Source organism: Pagrus major, chromosome 14 (assembly GCF_040436345.1).
Source record: "Pagrus major chromosome 14, Pma_NU_1.0".
Classification (NCBI taxonomy): Eukaryota; Metazoa; Chordata; class Actinopteri; order Spariformes; family Sparidae; genus Pagrus; species Pagrus major.
Genome location: NC_133228.1, coordinates 9,567,375 through 9,584,572, shown reverse-complemented (window position 1 = coordinate 9,584,572; position 17,198 = coordinate 9,567,375). Strand labels below are relative to the sequence as shown.

The 17,198-nt window shown below is 39.5% G+C and overlaps 1 protein-coding gene across 1 annotated transcript in view; it reads right to left on the bottom strand.

Moving 5' to 3' along the window:
• Positions 1-12,974: 12,974 nt before the first annotated feature.
• Positions 12,975-17,198, bottom strand: part of syn3 (synapsin III) — a 114,096-nt gene continuing 109,872 nt past the window's right edge. The window contains exons 11-14 of the mRNA XM_073480784.1: positions 15,731-15,862; positions 14,389-14,407; positions 14,130-14,286; positions 12,975-13,098 (exon numbers count right to left, since the gene is read on the bottom strand). Coding sequence (XP_073336885.1) covers positions 12,975-13,098; positions 14,130-14,286; positions 14,389-14,407; positions 15,731-15,862 — 432 coding nt within the window. The remainder of the gene's footprint in view (positions 13,099-14,129; positions 14,287-14,388; positions 14,408-15,730; positions 15,863-17,198) is intronic.

The following is a 17,198-nucleotide window of genomic DNA, read 5'->3' as shown; positions in this document are numbered from 1 at the left end:
CTGTTTAAGTTGAACTCCAAGAGTTTATTTCCAAAGTGCTATACAGTGCATCCGCTTTCTGGGAGAAAAACATCATCGACTCAAGTTCATCATACGGCGACTTTTACATGTTCTGAAGTGTCCAGTCTGTGGAAGTGTTATTAAATCAACTTCGAACTGTTTTTGAACAATAACTGTCATATTTAACAACAAAAAAGACTTTTTTTGCAAAGCTTTTACACAAGTTAATAAATCATGATAGTTCCATCAATTTATAAAGTACCTTAAAATTAAGATGTGGTACTTTTAATGGTCATAAATTATGTATTTTTCCCCTGTAGCACTTCAATTATCTGGAAAAAACAAAACAATAAGATTTATCCCTAATAATAAGGTGAATAGAAATGTATATGAAATAAAAGCTCAATCTAAGCCCATGTAAATGTTAATTAATTATTTACTTATTATTAAAAAAGCATTTTTTAAGTATGTGTTTATTTGCATACTTGTCTGCATACAAATGTTCACAATTTTGCATGTTCAGCTGGCTAAAAGACTATTTAGCAACTAACTGGAATTAATTAATTAGAAGTGCATCAATGGTCTCCATTTTCCTTAAAATTAGTGTTTAATTGATGGATTTTTTCATGATATGTCTTATTGTTTTCTTAATGTGACTACAGGGAACTCAGTTTTTTTTGATTCTAGCGGCCCATTTTGACAAAAGCAGTACGACACCAGCGCCTGCTGTTGAAAACATCTTTACGTTTGTGTAACAGAGAGACTGCAGGATGGGTCGTGATGAGGTAATGTATTTAGATGTGATTTTGTATGTGATATATGTGATTGGACCCGAGCACAGGCAATAATAATAACTATATAAAAATAGCAGTCTTTTCGCTGATGGTCTGGTTTGCTTTTGTACAGATCATTTATAATCATCAGATGAATCACCAGACTGTTTCATAAACACTTAAAAGTTCTTCATAGTCACTTTATATCATTAGAAAACAAATTGGAAACAGGAGACCCATAACCAAAATAAATGTTGCTACTCATTCCTGATGATTTTGATGAAATTCATTCCTGCTTTGTTTTTAAACAGATACCTTGCCTTTTTGAACGCACACTTATTTGCTTTCTTGCAGATAATCACCATGTAGGAACTATATATTAATCTAGAGCCAGCAGCTCCCAATATCTATGCTAAGCTAACCATCTCCTGGCTATAGCTTCATATCTAATGGACAGACATGAGAGTGGTATCAATCTTCTCATCTAACTGGGCAAGAGAGCAATAAAGCGTAGTTCACAAAATATGGTACTATTCCTTTAAGGAGCCCAATTTCTTACTAAAACATAGTTACTTGTGTAGTTCTGATACGGACATAGGTGAATCATATACATAACTGAATGTACTTTATGTACGAGTCGTAATTAAACTACGTTCGAAAATAAAAATAACTCACCATGGATCTTTGGATTTGCAATACTATATTCTACACGTGACTTCCTCCTTTGCTGCTGTACTAATTTCTACGGACACTAGAGGTCGCCACCTAACAAGAATGGTTATATGGGTCATGAGAAGCTGCATTCACAGTCGACATATATGGTCGTTTTTCTGATGAGGACAAGCTGACGTTCCCACCAGAATGCATCTCTAATAAAGTCCTGTGTAGTTCAGCATACAAACCATTTATGGTTTGAAATATAAAATGCAGCTCATACTGCACATGCCGGTCATATTTATAGTGGGAGAAGCAGCTGTTTTTTACCATATGTTATAAGGTATTTCTCATGATAAACATAACATATGTTGTGGAGAATCTCCCCTTAAATCTACATTCACAGTGCTCTGCGTAATTTACTCACGATGGCATCGGGCCACGCAGATAGTTTTGGATTTACGTGCTGACATTTCATCTATCTTTGAGATATCCACCGTCAGTTCAGTAACATGGAAATGAATGGAATGGAGAGTTTTCATCAGAGATACTTTTATCCTCACTGACCAAGAAACTGCTTCCATACAGACATTTTTTCAAAAGTAGTTTTTGTCCGTCTGACTACAAAGAGCATGTGAGAAATTATATTTGTTTTTGTGTGTGTATGAGGGTGTGATCTGGGTGAAATCCCACTTCCGTCCGACCTGTTGTCGCATCACAAAAAAGGCATCAGATGGGAATTTAACTTGTGGCTCAGGAGGCAGAGCGGGCTGTCCAACGATCGCAGCGTCGGTGTGTCTCTCCCCGGCTCCTCCTGTCCGCATGTCTCCTCATCCTTGGACCTCTGAAACTCTCTTTACGTGCACATAAACATTGAAATATGTCAGCAGTATAAAATAAAATAAACTGTGGAAACCAAAGTAGAGGATTTCTCCGTTTCTCTCTTCATCCTGTGCTCGATGAAGCATTGCAGTTGCCATGACAACCAAGGCCTTTCCTTGTTTTAAAGACACTCACTATGGTGACCAAGGCGTTGTTGTACTGTGGGAAGGTCTGAGAGTGGGAACAAGGGTTTCTTACACACACACACACACACACACACACACACACACACACACACACAATCACAAGCGTGCTCATAACTTGCACTTACAGGTACAGACACACAAACCCACCCACAGTGGTTAAATGATGTGATGAAACCTGTGATGCATGCTGAGACCTTCAGGGCCTGACATATAAATTGAGCTGAATAAAACAGAGGGGAGGTTAAATATAGAGGCGCCACTCCACCCTTTAAAATCAATGCTCTCTTTCCTGTGGCCCGGATAGTTACACACTTCTACCTGCAGCATCAGGCTGAAACATCAGCGTTCACAAGAGAACATGATTCACAGTCATCAGAGGGAACTGGAACATTTTCAAACAATGGCAAAAGCTTTTATATTAGAGATCCATATATAGTTCTACTCTGTTCTTCTGAAACTCCTGTAGTAATACACTACACACAGTCCAAACAGTGGAGTTGTTGTTGTAATGACTAGCTGCTCAATCTGAGTAGTGCATGCATGAGCACGTCCGCCATCTTGGACAGCTGGGTTTGCAACCCAACTTGGGCGAACCGCATGCAGAACTGCAGTAAAACCAGAAATTTGTTCATTTAGTTTGTGCTAATGAGTATTTTGGACGGCGGTGCATGGTGCCTGTCGTAGCATAGCATATCTTTCAATTTTCATATTGCTGTTATTATGTTCTGTTCAAAAACTTCAGACAAATTGTACTTTCATGCTTTGACATTTTTTTTCATAATTCCCATGTCAATAAAGCCCATTTGAATTGAACTGAAGAGGAAAGAAAAAGCTATGCTACATCAGGCAACCGCATCACTGTCCAAAATAATTATAAGCACTATATTTATCATAACAAACTAAATGAATAAAAACATTTCCAGTTTTGCAGTACAATCATTGTACTGAACAACATGACATACTGTATTGTTGCCTTATGAAATTGACTTTTTATGTGATAAGTAAACACGCTGTGTTCGTCCAACATTGACTCTGGATTGGTCTCCGCCTACGCTTGAGAAAACATCTGGGCCTTTAACTCGATTGGATGTTTGACTTTCTTCACCAGCTGGCTGCTAACAGCAAACATTGGGTTATCAGGAGATTTTGATGGAAACATGCACTTTCTGTCAAAGAAAATGAGGATGACGAGTGCTGGACAGTAAATCTTGAGTCATCCACAGCTAAGACAGAAAATAAAAGAAGTTTAGAATTAGGCTGTGAGATTGGCTCTCCATTGTCGCACAGATGTTTCTCAGATGAACAGAAATCTCTCGTGGCTTCCTGAAGAGAACAGTCTTCTGATTTTCTTCAGAAATGTCTCAAACAAAAAGAAACCACAGTATTTTTCTGATCAAGTAGAAACAAACAAAACTATCAGATCAGAGGGGCCAGGGGCCTTTCCTCAAATCTGAAGAAGTACCAGAGCTGTTTTGAATAAAACTATAAAGAGTACTTACTACACTTGACTTGGATTAACATTAGAAGACTTAACTCATCTCCTGATGAATGATCTGATGATGGATCTTTGTTGCTTGAAGGTATATAATATATATATAACTGTATGTCAAAATATTGATACGTGCAGCTTCAATATTTCTGAAGGGTTTACATTGCATGCTTGTGTATATATGTCTTATGGAAATGCAGCTATTCTCTTAACTGTCTTGTAAGAGTGACACAAACTGTGTAACAGAGTCACATACAGGGAACATACATTCTGTAGTGTGACGGTGAACAGTGTGACTGTAATAGTGAAAGGAAAAAGGAACATAAGTTCATGTGAAATCTGTTTCTTTAAGACACTCTAGTCTCAAGAATACAAGTGATTAAATGTCCACAGTCAGGAGAGAGAATGAGGATGGATACGAGGAAAGATGGGTTTGTTTAGGAGGACAACGCCCCCTCCTGGTTCTATACTTCACTCCTTCTGCTCTACACTTGTGATTTCTACCCAAAACAGAGCTTGGCTGTATACAAAGACACAGAATTCATACGATTATTTCCAAATATTTACAGTAAAACAGTGCTGTGGAGATGGACTATCAGTGAGCAGGTGTGTTTACAGGCGCGGTGGCTGCAGGCAGGCAGAGACCTGTGGCAGATGAGAGATTCGACGTTCCACCTTAAGCATGCAAGAAATCACGCTGGCAGCAGATTACCATCAGGCTGCCAGTGGTCTGGTATGCAACACGTGTCTCAGATTGGGAAAAAATGTGAAGCATGGGACAAAATGTGAGGACGTTTTCAGGGTGTAGGGCTCCGGGGATCAGAGGTCGACTAATCTGAGGTTTAGAAGAACATTAGCAAACTGAAAAGCCGACTATAATATCTTTAAAGATGATTAAGATCAACGTTCTTAGTGAGCACGGTTGTAAATTGAAGATCATTTCCAGGAGAAGCTTAATGTAATGTTGTCTAACACTTTTAATATTTAATCTCTAAATCATCTGCTAACTCAAGTGATACTGATTGGAGTGAGGGTGGTCTGCAGTCTTAACAAAACGGTCTTCAATCGCGAACATGTCCTCACTTTATTTTCTTAAAGAGATTGAGAACAGCTGTGAGAACAACAAATGATATCAGGCTTTAAATCACTGCCTAGTTTAGAGTTGAAGCCACTTAACATGAGGTTCACTGTCATGTGATCTTTACTTTTCCTTGCACATAATCCTCCAAAGATCCAAAGTATCAAGACGTATATGTTCTCTATCAGTGTTGGGCAAGTTACTTTCAAAATGCAATATATTACATATTACTAGTTACCTTCATTTTAAAGTGATATATTACAATGTTACTGTCTGCATAGAGTAATAAATTACTTATTACACTAATTGTTAGTAACTTTGAACAAAATGCCCAAGTAACCAATATAGAACAATGCAAAGTAAAGCACGCACGGAGGATTAGACTTCATCATTAGGCTCATTTCAGTCACACACAGACTGAACAAAGAACTTATAGGCTTTAGCTGCCGTTATTTAGTTATCTCAGTTAGCCATGAAGCTTGCAGTCTGGACTGGGAGCTTGTAGCATCGGGGAAGTGTTTGTGTTTACACTGCTAGCCCAGCTAGCTGGTTAGCATGCCAAAGATCAAAACTTCTATCATTCATTATCAGTTATTATCTACTCTTCCCCATGGCGATGGAAGTTTTGGTGTCTTCATTTCTGGAGGTTCACGGCAAAACAGTGCTGCAGCATTCTCCAAACCTCCATTTGGCTAAAAGTTTTTAATATTTTCAACCTAAATTCTTACATATTGCACCTTTAAGGGAGGTTTTGGCTGGATTTCTGTATAGTACAATGTGTTTTATTGTGATGCAGTGTGAGGGATTCATTTCTTTTCTGTAATATTTCTATTTTAAAGCCACACAACTGCACAGTCGAGATAAAATGGTACTTGGAAAATAAAGATTCTGTTTAGTCTGATTTATGTTTATTCTTAATGACGCCCTGCAGCGATCGCAATCTGTCTAACCAGCTACTCTGGATGATATTTTTAAGCCCACACACCACAGAGGTTGAGTCGTGTGCTGGTGTTTTCTGCGTACCAGGAAATATAACAAATAAGGAACGACTCGGAAGTGTTCATGAAAGATGACAACAGGCTGGTGTCTTTGTGTGCACACAGACGTTAGCACTATACAGGTACAAAGAATGTGTTGGTTGAAAATTGCATACTACTACTGATCCTAAAGCTACAGTAATCAAGATTTTTATCACAATGGATTGAATGACTGTGTGTTATGTGAAAGGTGGCAAACCTACAGAGAATTATCACCACACAGAGCAGCTCTTGTCAGCTCTTTGAAGCGTTTTAGCGTCTTTCAGCTCATTGTTTTGGCTTTATGGCTCACAAAATAACTTTTGGTGAGCAGGCAGCTGTTTTCAGAAAGAGAAAAAGATCTGACAAACCCACTGTATGCTACTGTACCTGTCCAGTACCAAATGGCAAAGAGGTAAAGTTAGTGATTAGCTAGTGAACACAGAGGAACATTTACAGCTAAAGAGCAAGATATTTGTCCCAGAAGTTGGTGGAGACCAAACCAAAGTTATGAGGAGAGGAAACATTGGACTAACAGTCCAAATAACTGCTGATGTTACTCAGCATCTGCTGGATGTACCTTCTGTCGTTGCTCGCAAGTGCACAAAAATTCAGTTAATTCAGAAAATGATTAAACAATAACAATGTTTAAAGATATTAACAACTGTAAAAGATATTCATCTCCATGGATAAACTTTTCCTTGAAGTGGTGCTCACTTATTTTGGTTATAACTGAGCATTCTCAGTTTGACAGGAACACTCAGACATGAAGTCGTCTCAGAAATATCTGCCTGATGATGCCATTGTTTGAAAAGTAATAATGTGAGTGTGTGTGTGCAGTGACATATTCATGACTGAATGTGTTTCATATTACCTCCGTAACATAAGTGCCTAACACAATTAATCTGAAGGCTCGACGTGAAGCGGGCAGCAGATGAAAGGCAGCGCTGGACTCCAGCAGGTCTCCCCTCGCTGTGGCCTCGCATTGCCAGTCAACTTTTAACACCCCGATCGTCATGCCAAGAGGAATAAAAAACAGTAGTAATCCAAGATGAAGGGATTTTGGGATTATCACCACATATTCTCAAAGTTGCGTGTTCCAAAACAGGACTTTTTAAAAGTACAGTAAGAGCCAGGACTTCTGCTACAGTGACCATAAATGGAGAAAAACATTCATGTGGAGCTCTGCGGATGACTGATAGAAACTGGAATGCACGACCACAGGTATAATAAAAGTTGTTACCTTTAATAACAGAAATCTGGATTTTTCAGACAAAAGAACAAAAAGTACAGAAAGCAAAAAATAATCTTAATACCAATTAATTACAGAAACACATGAGATGCATCGCACTTCTCACAAATAAGCAGCCAGACATTAAGATCACATAACGACCAAATTTTACACACCTGAGGCACACGAGAGGGGGTTGGTTTTCATGCCACATTTACACCAAAATACGGAACGTTGATTACACTTAAAATACCATACGATACCATCCACCATTCAGCAGAGAGGAAGGGACACAGTGGACTCAAAGATTGGCAAATAAACCCGTGCATTGACATTAAATCTCTCATTTACAAACGGCACATTTAAAGTGAACTTGATTTTCCTTGAAGTATTAGCTGTACTCAATGGCAAGTCTCTGTGGCTGCATATTCAATTCAGTGTTCGGCTATGTGTCAGTTCAACACACCTAAAGTTAAACCTGTGACTCAACCGTAACTGAAAGAAGAAGAGATGTTAAACATAGCAGAGTATTGCCTTTTCTCCAAATCATACGCCATGTTTAACTGAAATTGTGATGAAATAAAGGATGGATGTGATGCGACTACGTCTGACAGAAATGTTGTGAAATGAGCACAAACTCTGCACACACTGATAACGAACATGGAGGCAGCATCTGTGACATCAACCACAGCAGCTTTTAAAGACACGGTTGGATGTTTTTGTAGCTCAGACAGCTTTCGATCGAGCAAAAGTCCTTCGAATACATCTCTCTTTAAGCTTTAATATCTTCCTGATGTGAAAATGTCTTTCAGATTTGTTCCTCTAATGAAATCGGCTGCTGGCACCAGAGAAAGAAAGAAACAAAAATGAGGACCAGGGCCAGATCAACTTGCTCAAGGGCTGCAGGACCAAAAATGTGTTTATCTCGCTGGTGCAGCACTACAGGTTATAAACTTCAATTTACAGACTATATCCCTAAAAAAAAAAGTTTTAGGTACAAAAAGCTTTGGAATCGGTCCCGTAGATCACCTCAACTGGCAGCCACGACACAGGCTGCAGTGGTTCCAAGTAAACGTTTTGCAATGTAAACACCATCTTCTCTCCAGAAATACACAGTCAAAATGTTAATTAATAAGCATTATAGTTCCATTCAGGGGAAATTAAGAATTAAACCAACTCGCCAGAATAAATGTTGGCAGTGTATGTTTCTGCAAACCACTTTTTCCTGCTACAACTTTACATTTCTTCAGGTTCAATTTTCTATTTTATGTTGTGACTGTGCTGTGTTTATAGTCTGGTTAGGTTTAGGCACAAAAAACACTTGTTTACAGTCCGGAAGAGGACATATTTAGGCTTAAAATAACTGTTTTGGACGCTACAAACGTTTTGAATGTTGAAACGGAGTCTTGAACGGTGGTCACTGGCTTGGTCGTCTTCTACCACCATCCTCTCCGACTCCCTCCATGAAAGTAAGGTCATAAACATGTAATGTGAACGTGATATGACACGTTTTCTAGAACTGGTACGTAGCCTATGACATGTACAAATGTGAATGTATCAGTGGTTTGCCGAAACTCTAACTGCCAACATTTTATAGTGGCAAGGTGGCTGCTTAAAGAAGGAGTTTGGGGAGTACTTTACTACGCAAAGCACACACATCTTCATCCCGCTGTGTACGCAAGAAATCTAGACTCTCATCTCTCTTAGGTTGATGTCACAGACACTACATTGTTGTTTTGCTACAATCCATGTATCAAACCAATCCCTTTCGACTGAGAGGCAATTTCCTCTCCCTTCTTTGTATAACTATGCTCTTAACTGCGTATTGGAACACTGCTCATTTCACAAAATCTCCTCCAGTACTACCATTCTATAGTCAGTTTCTGCAGAGCACTGCTGAACTTGAGGTAGTAAACTTTGCAGTTCAGTTTGAATTGAGACAAATCAAAAATATGAGGCGTATTTAGCTGAAGCAGCTGAATGAGAGACTTTATCTGGCCCGAAATTCCCCAAAAAAAGCTAAATTTACGCTGGTGACGAACTAAAATCATCTGACATCTGTTCATGAATTATTATTCGACCGTATAGATGGGTGTATGCATGACATCAACTGGATCCTATGCTGCATTTTCACCTAAACTGCAATAAAACTGAGAAAAGTGACATCAAAGTTTATCTTTCATCCTGATAGAAGTATTACTAACACATAATTAAACTGTGTGATATGGTTTCTCTCGATTTTAACTTAAAGTCAGTTAATGCTGTGTGCCTCCGCGGGGCAGGACAGGCGTCTTTATGTCTTTTAAGTTAACGGACACAGTGATTTATGTAAATATGTCAGTTTATCAGCGACGTCACAGCCATTATTGCGTGGCACATAAGGGATAGTAAATCCTCATGGTTTGGTTATGGCTTATCACACTGCAGTATTACATACTAAGTGGTAGGCATATTTACAATACAGACAAAACAATATGATTTAAACCTTCGAAGGGTCTCACAATGAAATGCTAATTTGGTCCATTTTGACACAGTGCTAAAGGTGATGAAAGGCTCAATGACAAGACACAGCATTTACTCAAAGATGAAGCTGACTGCAGATCAGTTTTACTTTTACAAACAGTCTTCAGAGGCAGAATTTTTACAACCAATGACTGTTTGGAGGGAAAAATCACAGCGTTAAACTTTGTTAAACTTAAATTGCACCAAAGTAAGATAAGATAGCACTAGCACAGATTTCCTGATGTTGACCTTTCACTAAACCTTTCCCCTGAATGCCTTAATCAAAAATACACCATTGAAAAATAAATAAATAAGGAATGGATTCAACAGGGTGGTTAATATAGGCAGCTAACATTAGCATGTCTGGTGAACTAGCGTACTGTGGACATCTGTGCCTGGGATCTGCTAGCTTTAGCCTCACTTTTTTTTAAAGCACAATATCATGTAGCTATATAGCCATCAAGCAAGTGGCTCCGCCCACTGATGATAAATGCAACCGATAGGATTATTTTATCTCCGGAGCAACTGTTTGTAAAAGTAAAACTACAATCCCCATCACTGCTTAGTATGGTTGTTGGTTATGAGCACTGTAGCGTATATTTTGTCAAGCTAACGCACGTTGAGCTTTTGTAGCGCCATGAACAAACAAAGTCAGCTCCTCATGTTTCCGACGGTGAGACTTTAGACAAGTTTAAAATCAAAAGAGCGTCAAACTTATTATTAAACGAATTATTGCACAAATGGGCAGTTTGTTTTGTGGTAGTATCATTATTTATCATAATGGCAAATATACAGCTTTACACACACATACACACCCACACACACCACCATAAATGTTATACAGCTTCATGCATTTGATTAGATTTTTATCTTAAAATAGGTATTATTATTATTATTATTATTATTTTTATTATTATCATTATTAAAAGAACAATAAGAACTTTGGAATCATGACAGGTCCATTTAAAATACTGCATACTGCCCACAGATATACAGATGTCTTATTTGTAAAAACACAGCAGACACATTTCTATTTCTGTTTGGGGTACTTGGACAAAAAATAGGATGAAATATGTATAATCATTTTCTTTGTTGTACAGGTACCCCTAAATGAAATGGGAGGAACAAAAAACACAGCTATCTAAGCTTATGAAGTTTGTAGCACGGATAATTATGGAGCCAACTACAAGACAGCTTAATAAATTTACTGCAAAAGGAGCAATTTACAGGTTATTAGTTGTGATTGTTCTCTGCATGGAAAGCCAAATATACAATTCCCTTCTGCAAGCTTGATCCAACAAACTGCTGCAGAGGGGATGCACACAGTAATTACTTTGGGGGGGAAATGACCATGCTAACTATTTACTTTGTGGGTCTTTGTAAGTTCCTAATTGTTTGCTTTAAATAGAAGAATAGTAGAATGTTTCCAGTAAAAGATGGAGGTGCTGATTGTAAAGAAAATTGAGACAGCATTCAGTTTGCACACTTTCAAATAATTCCAAAAAACTGGTAGCTTGAATGAAAATGTGAGCACACAGTTATGTTTCCGTCAAACATATGAATATTTACAGAGATTAAAATGGATCTTTGTCATTGTTTTCAGCCATTTAACCTGACACATCCCAGCAGGGATACAGAATACTTATCATCATGAGCTTGTGTTGGTTTTCTGTTAGAAAATACAGTACTGATTGGACTCCAAGTAAGACATTCACTAAACATATACATGCAGCTCCAAAGCAGGATGAATTGGAAGAGGATGTCTGCTCTGCTACCACTGCAGATGTTGCATATACACCAGTTTTACCAAAAACTAAAATAAGGGTGATGATGAATTATCTACAATCAAAGCTGACACTGATTGCAGAGAAGGAGAATCAAGATGTGAGATGGTACACAACCAAACCGTTTCTGTCTCAGTGGATATTGAAGAAGTCTCAAAATGTTACATCCTCACTGTTCGCCATTAAACACACAGCAGTTGTAGTTGCGATACAAATCCCCGGCAGAAAACACACCATAGTGCTATACACAAAGCACACAACAGTAAGAAAAAGAAGAAACTGCAGGGGAAGATCTGGCCTGTGATGGAAGACGATGGCTGTAAGCCAGTACAGCATTTGCACCTTGTGAAATCACAAGCTCAAAGGTTGGTTTGCCGTGTGATTTTTTTTTTCTTGACCCAGTGCAGGGGGGACGTTTTTATTAAAAAGCACTTTGGTAATGTTAGTTAGAGGAGTCACTACGTAAGCCAATATGTGTCTACAGCACGTGGATGTCTGAGAAATGTGGCTGCTGGCAAGATGCTTGAAATCGCTGGTGAACCGTGAGGATTCAGTATATTTCTCATGAAAGAATATTGCCGTAGACGTCTGCAAACCGTTTGGAAGCTGCGAGTCAATTAAAGTAATTAAAAGTAATTTAATTAAATAAATACATACATAAATATATAGAAACAAATCGGACATGACCCAATAATGCACAGTTTCACTGGTTGAACAAACAGTATGCGGAGTAACAACTATATACCAAGCAGTGTGAGCTGTCATCATTTACCACTAGAAAAGGCAAAACTGCCACCAGCTGACTGCTGATCTGAATTCCAGGTCGCATTCACATCTTTTATTGATACTTTTAAACTTTGTTTCAACTTTAAAGACACTAAATTACACCATCAAAATGCCTTAAAATGTCTCGGTCCTCTATAAAAAAAGGATTATGGGTATGAGGACAGCGGCAGTAGCATGTAGGGATGGACTAAATAATGGCTGGAGTGATACTTGATACTTGTATGCTGACCTATGTCTTTGTCTGGCACAGACGAAACAGACAAGATCATTAGGATAAGTAAAATCGATAGAAATTTGAATGGGATCTGGTTGGATTCTATGCCTGCATTGACACCCTGCAGCTCTTAAAATCTCTCTATGTGAAGATGTCAGCTTCTAAAATCTGATACCTCCAGTCGACACCTTCGTGTAACTTTTGGCCTTTCTAGTGATAAATGAATGGCAGATCCGACGACAGCGGGTTGCACCAGGTGTTAAACTTCACAAACAGTGAGAAGGAAAGAGAAGGAACAGGAAGCTGAGGCTAAGAAGGAACGAGACCCCAAAACAGATTAACCAGTCAGGGTTTTGTATTTTTTTTTCTTTTTTCGAACCTGACAACTGACAGGGAAGAGGAGGCTTCTGGGACGGCTTTTAGTCGGAGAAGAGGCTGGCGAAGGACTGTCGGAGGCTGCGGATGGTCTCGGCTTTGGCCTCGTCGTCGGTCACGTTTCCTCGTAATGTCTCTGTGAAGGTGTTGGTCAGCGACTGGGATTTGCTGTGCAGTAGAGAGAACAGTCATTTAATTAACTACTTTAATAAAAGAGAGAAGAAAAGAGGTCAGATGGGAGGAAAATCCATCATTACAAATGTAACCTTTGACCTCTGCAAAGCTGTTAATTTCACAGCATTTATCACTGTCCCTCTACTCACTGCTGCCAAACAGCATCCCTTTTTACTGCTGCTTGTATTATTTGGAGTTATAAACAAACAGTATTCCCTGATTGAGAGCCCAATCTCACCCCTGTCTCTCAAACAGGCTGGACTTTGGACAGCTTCGCGATTTCATGTGTCAAAATTCAACCAGAAGCCAAGGCAGCGGGTCAATTTGCAACCAAAAGTGAATGTTTCTTGCTCTGTTTCACTTAAAATTGGAAGGGAAGTGAATTTCGGTCTAACTTAGAACTTTGATCTGCTCGGTCTTCCAGCTGCACTGTGTTTAGGAGTGGAGAAGTTATTATTCTAGCATGTTCTATCGCTTTATTTAGTACAATATGACACTACTAGGCTACAAACTGTATGGTGCATTCAAGTGATGTTGGAAATATTGGAATAATTAGTTCCCAACTAGGAAAATGTACATGATTGCCTCCTTAAGTTGGTACAAAGACTCAGAAAGTTGGCAAAAAGTAAGGTACAAGACTTTCTGACGTTACTATCATATAATCAGTAACAAGGCCGACAGAAGTAGATGTTCCAGGACATGGAATGTAGTTTTGTCTGCTGTTTGGTGTTAATCGAAAGGAAACAACAGTAAATCAGCTGACTTAATGTCTCCACCTTGAAGCAACAAGCCTGATATATCCAAACATGCAGTCCTACACAAAGCTTTTCATTATTATTGTCACTGAACTGTGACTTTAATGATAAAAAATTTAAATTAAGTCGTGGCTCTTCCTCTCTGATATGAGTAAACGTTACATTTTTGAAAAAAAGACACAGTCAAAGTAATTATTTGGCTCATTAATCATATACTCACAGTATCATGGATCATATTGGTGTGCTACTAGCCAGACCCCAGCGACTTACTTCAGCTGTGGTGACTGTTTCTGAGATCCAGGCCCGGTGGTGGCAGGGATGGGACCAGGCTGGAACGCCTGGCTGGGAGAGGTGGTGGCTGATCGGGCTCGCTGAGGTGAACCCTGGGCCGACTGGGAGGGAGAGGCGGAGGCAGAGCGTTGTCCTCCTGCAGAAGGTACACAGCAATACATGTAGGTTAGTTATTTTACTGTACCATGACACTGCTGCTCTCTGCTGCAGTAATGAACAGACAAAAAGTGTCTCCTACCTCGTCTGGGCTGCGTGGTCTGTGGATGAGGAGACACAGAGTCATTATTGAGTCATGCACATGTCCAAGTGCTCAGCCCTCATAGACTGAAGACACCAAACAAAACACAGCTCCAGGTTCTTACAGTCATTCATCCATCCATCAAAAATGCTGGACATTCAACTAAAAACTGCGGCACTGAAATCATCACAAAACAAACAATAAAACATGATATGGACTTAATCTTCAATCACAACCCGAGTCTTTTCTCTTCAGGGAGACGAATAAACCTGCTTGTTTCTGTAATCAGTCTGCCTCACATCAGGCTCCACACTGTAGTCATTTCAATTAGAGCATTTGAAGTGATGGTCATGGTAAAGTACGAGCGGCCAGTCAGATGTGATTAATTAATTAATTCAGCTGTTCAATTATATTTTTCAATCATCATTTCTTTTTAATTTCCCAGTATGAAGCCCATACACACCTAGAATATCAATCACTGAGAAATAAATACATACACTACAATATATACCTAATTAAATTAATGAATGCAATTATAATCATGTGGCTTTTAAGCAATTTTGTTTCTCAAATATTGAAATGTGTGCATCTATTTGCCCTGGTTGTGGGGAGGATCTTACTGTTCTTTCAAAATCAAAAGGAAGATTTAAAGAAAACATTAAAAAGTCTGGGGAGGGGCGTGTTTTTAACAAGCACACAGATGTATTGAGGAGAAGAGGACACCACGATCAAAGATGGCGCCCATTCATTCGTATGTATGTACATATGGAAGCCTCCATGTGCCTCCTCAGGCTGCTGTGTTGAGTATGAGTACTAGTGTCTAGCTGAGATGGTCGACAACCGAGACCGAATACTATAAACAGGTCCAGTAATATTGGCAGTAACGGGCAAAGTAACAGTAACAGTAGTAACATCACTGATGTTAATAATGGTAGATGTGGTGGTTTTTATAGTGGTACAAGAATGGTAGTAATTTTATTATAATAGCTACTTATGATACGAGTATTAGCATCAGTATTCGTAGTATTATCGTTACAGTAATAGTACAGTAATAGTAATGGCCACAGCACTACTACTACTACTACTACTAATGATAACGTGGATTTATAAGGCATTTAGCAAAACAAGCATACAAAGTGCTTTACAACAAACACACAGACACAACAATACAATACACAGTAATGTATGAATAAGCAGGCTGGCATGAGGAATAAAACTGATTTAAACCATAAGAAAAACAAAAAAGTTTAAAGTATACAGAACAATGGGAGAATAAGCAGAGAGCAGTGCAAGATTTAAATGGAGCATCAGCTGATGTGTCAGATATGATGTGGTGACGTACCTTGACAGAGGAAGGCTGAGGTGTGGCAACTCCCAGCAGCACTTGGGCCATCTTGTTGATGACCAGCTCTGTGATCAGTTGTTTATCCTCCTCCACGTGCTCACCAATCAGAGGCATGGAGCTGTCCATCACCTGCAGAGACGGGAAAAACAGCCAATCAGCTTCCTGGATGGTTGAAAGTGCACAGAACTGAAACTTTAAAGCTCCTCCACTAGATGGCAGCATTGCATCTCTTATCATGAGGATTAGACACAGTCAGCCCCCACATGATGTCAGGGATAATGGACCCTGTGGGGATTTGCCAGCAATGATGAGTCATTTTACAGAGATCTCAGACAATATAAGCTCTATATATAAACAACTCTGCTGGTCTTAAAGATAATTTATTGCCGGATGCACTGAGCATGACACTGACTTTTCCTTTTGTTCCCATGCACTCATACTCCTCAGAAAGCCCCCTGTCCTGGGTCTCTTCGCCACATCCCCTGCAGAAGGGCGCAAAATGGACAAAACAGTGTTTAATAGATGTCCAATGTTGCTTTTTAATAAAGATCCTTATTAAATAATTAAAATGGTAAGCCCCTCAGCCCTCTCTGATACTAAATCACACAAACCAAAGAAACAAGAGACACTTTTGAGCAGTCTGAGAAGATGAATAGCTTCATTTTAAGGGCTCATGAGACAAAACTGTTGAGAGCTCCTGGCCTACTCTCCATTTGAGCAGTAGATAAACTGAATAGGCATATTTGAAAACACAAATCTCATCTTTCAAACTAACTGCTATTTTCCTGCGCCACCCTCAGACGGACAAACATGACCCAAAATTAGACAATTCCAGCAAACAGCAGCAGATAAAACGTGACTGCTTCTGTTTTATAAATATTATGTTGCCCTGGGTATGACTTGGAAGGGCACAGACCACATCCACTGCTGTACACAAATAATTAACCTCAAAGAAAAAAAAAAAAAGAAAAACAACTTTCCCACCACTTGAGCTCACATGCACGTACACGTGTGCAGCAGAACCACGGAGCACATGGGGCTTCGGAGACCCGCCGTCCTCCTTCCCCGAAGACCAAAACAAACAGGAGCAGAGGAGTGTGGCTGCTGGCACTGCTGGCTTGGATGCAAGATGCTTGGTGTGGTGGATGAGGCTGCTGCACCGCGCCCCGGCCACAGGCTGTAAACACAGCAGCGGGCATGCATGTGCTCATCCTCTTGTACACAGTGTGCGCCAAACAGAGGCAAACCATGTGCTGCAGCGAGCACGCAGGGATTCCAGTCCAAACAAACACTGACTGCATCAGCTCATTTCACTTCCGGGGCCTCCCTGTTCTCTGGCTGGAGGTGTTTTCATTTGCGGCATCAATTCAATTCAATTAAAAATACTGTTGTCCGTTGGGGGCAACAATCAATCAATGTTCTACTCTATAAAAATTTGAAAGGGACTGTTAAAACAGCCGATCAC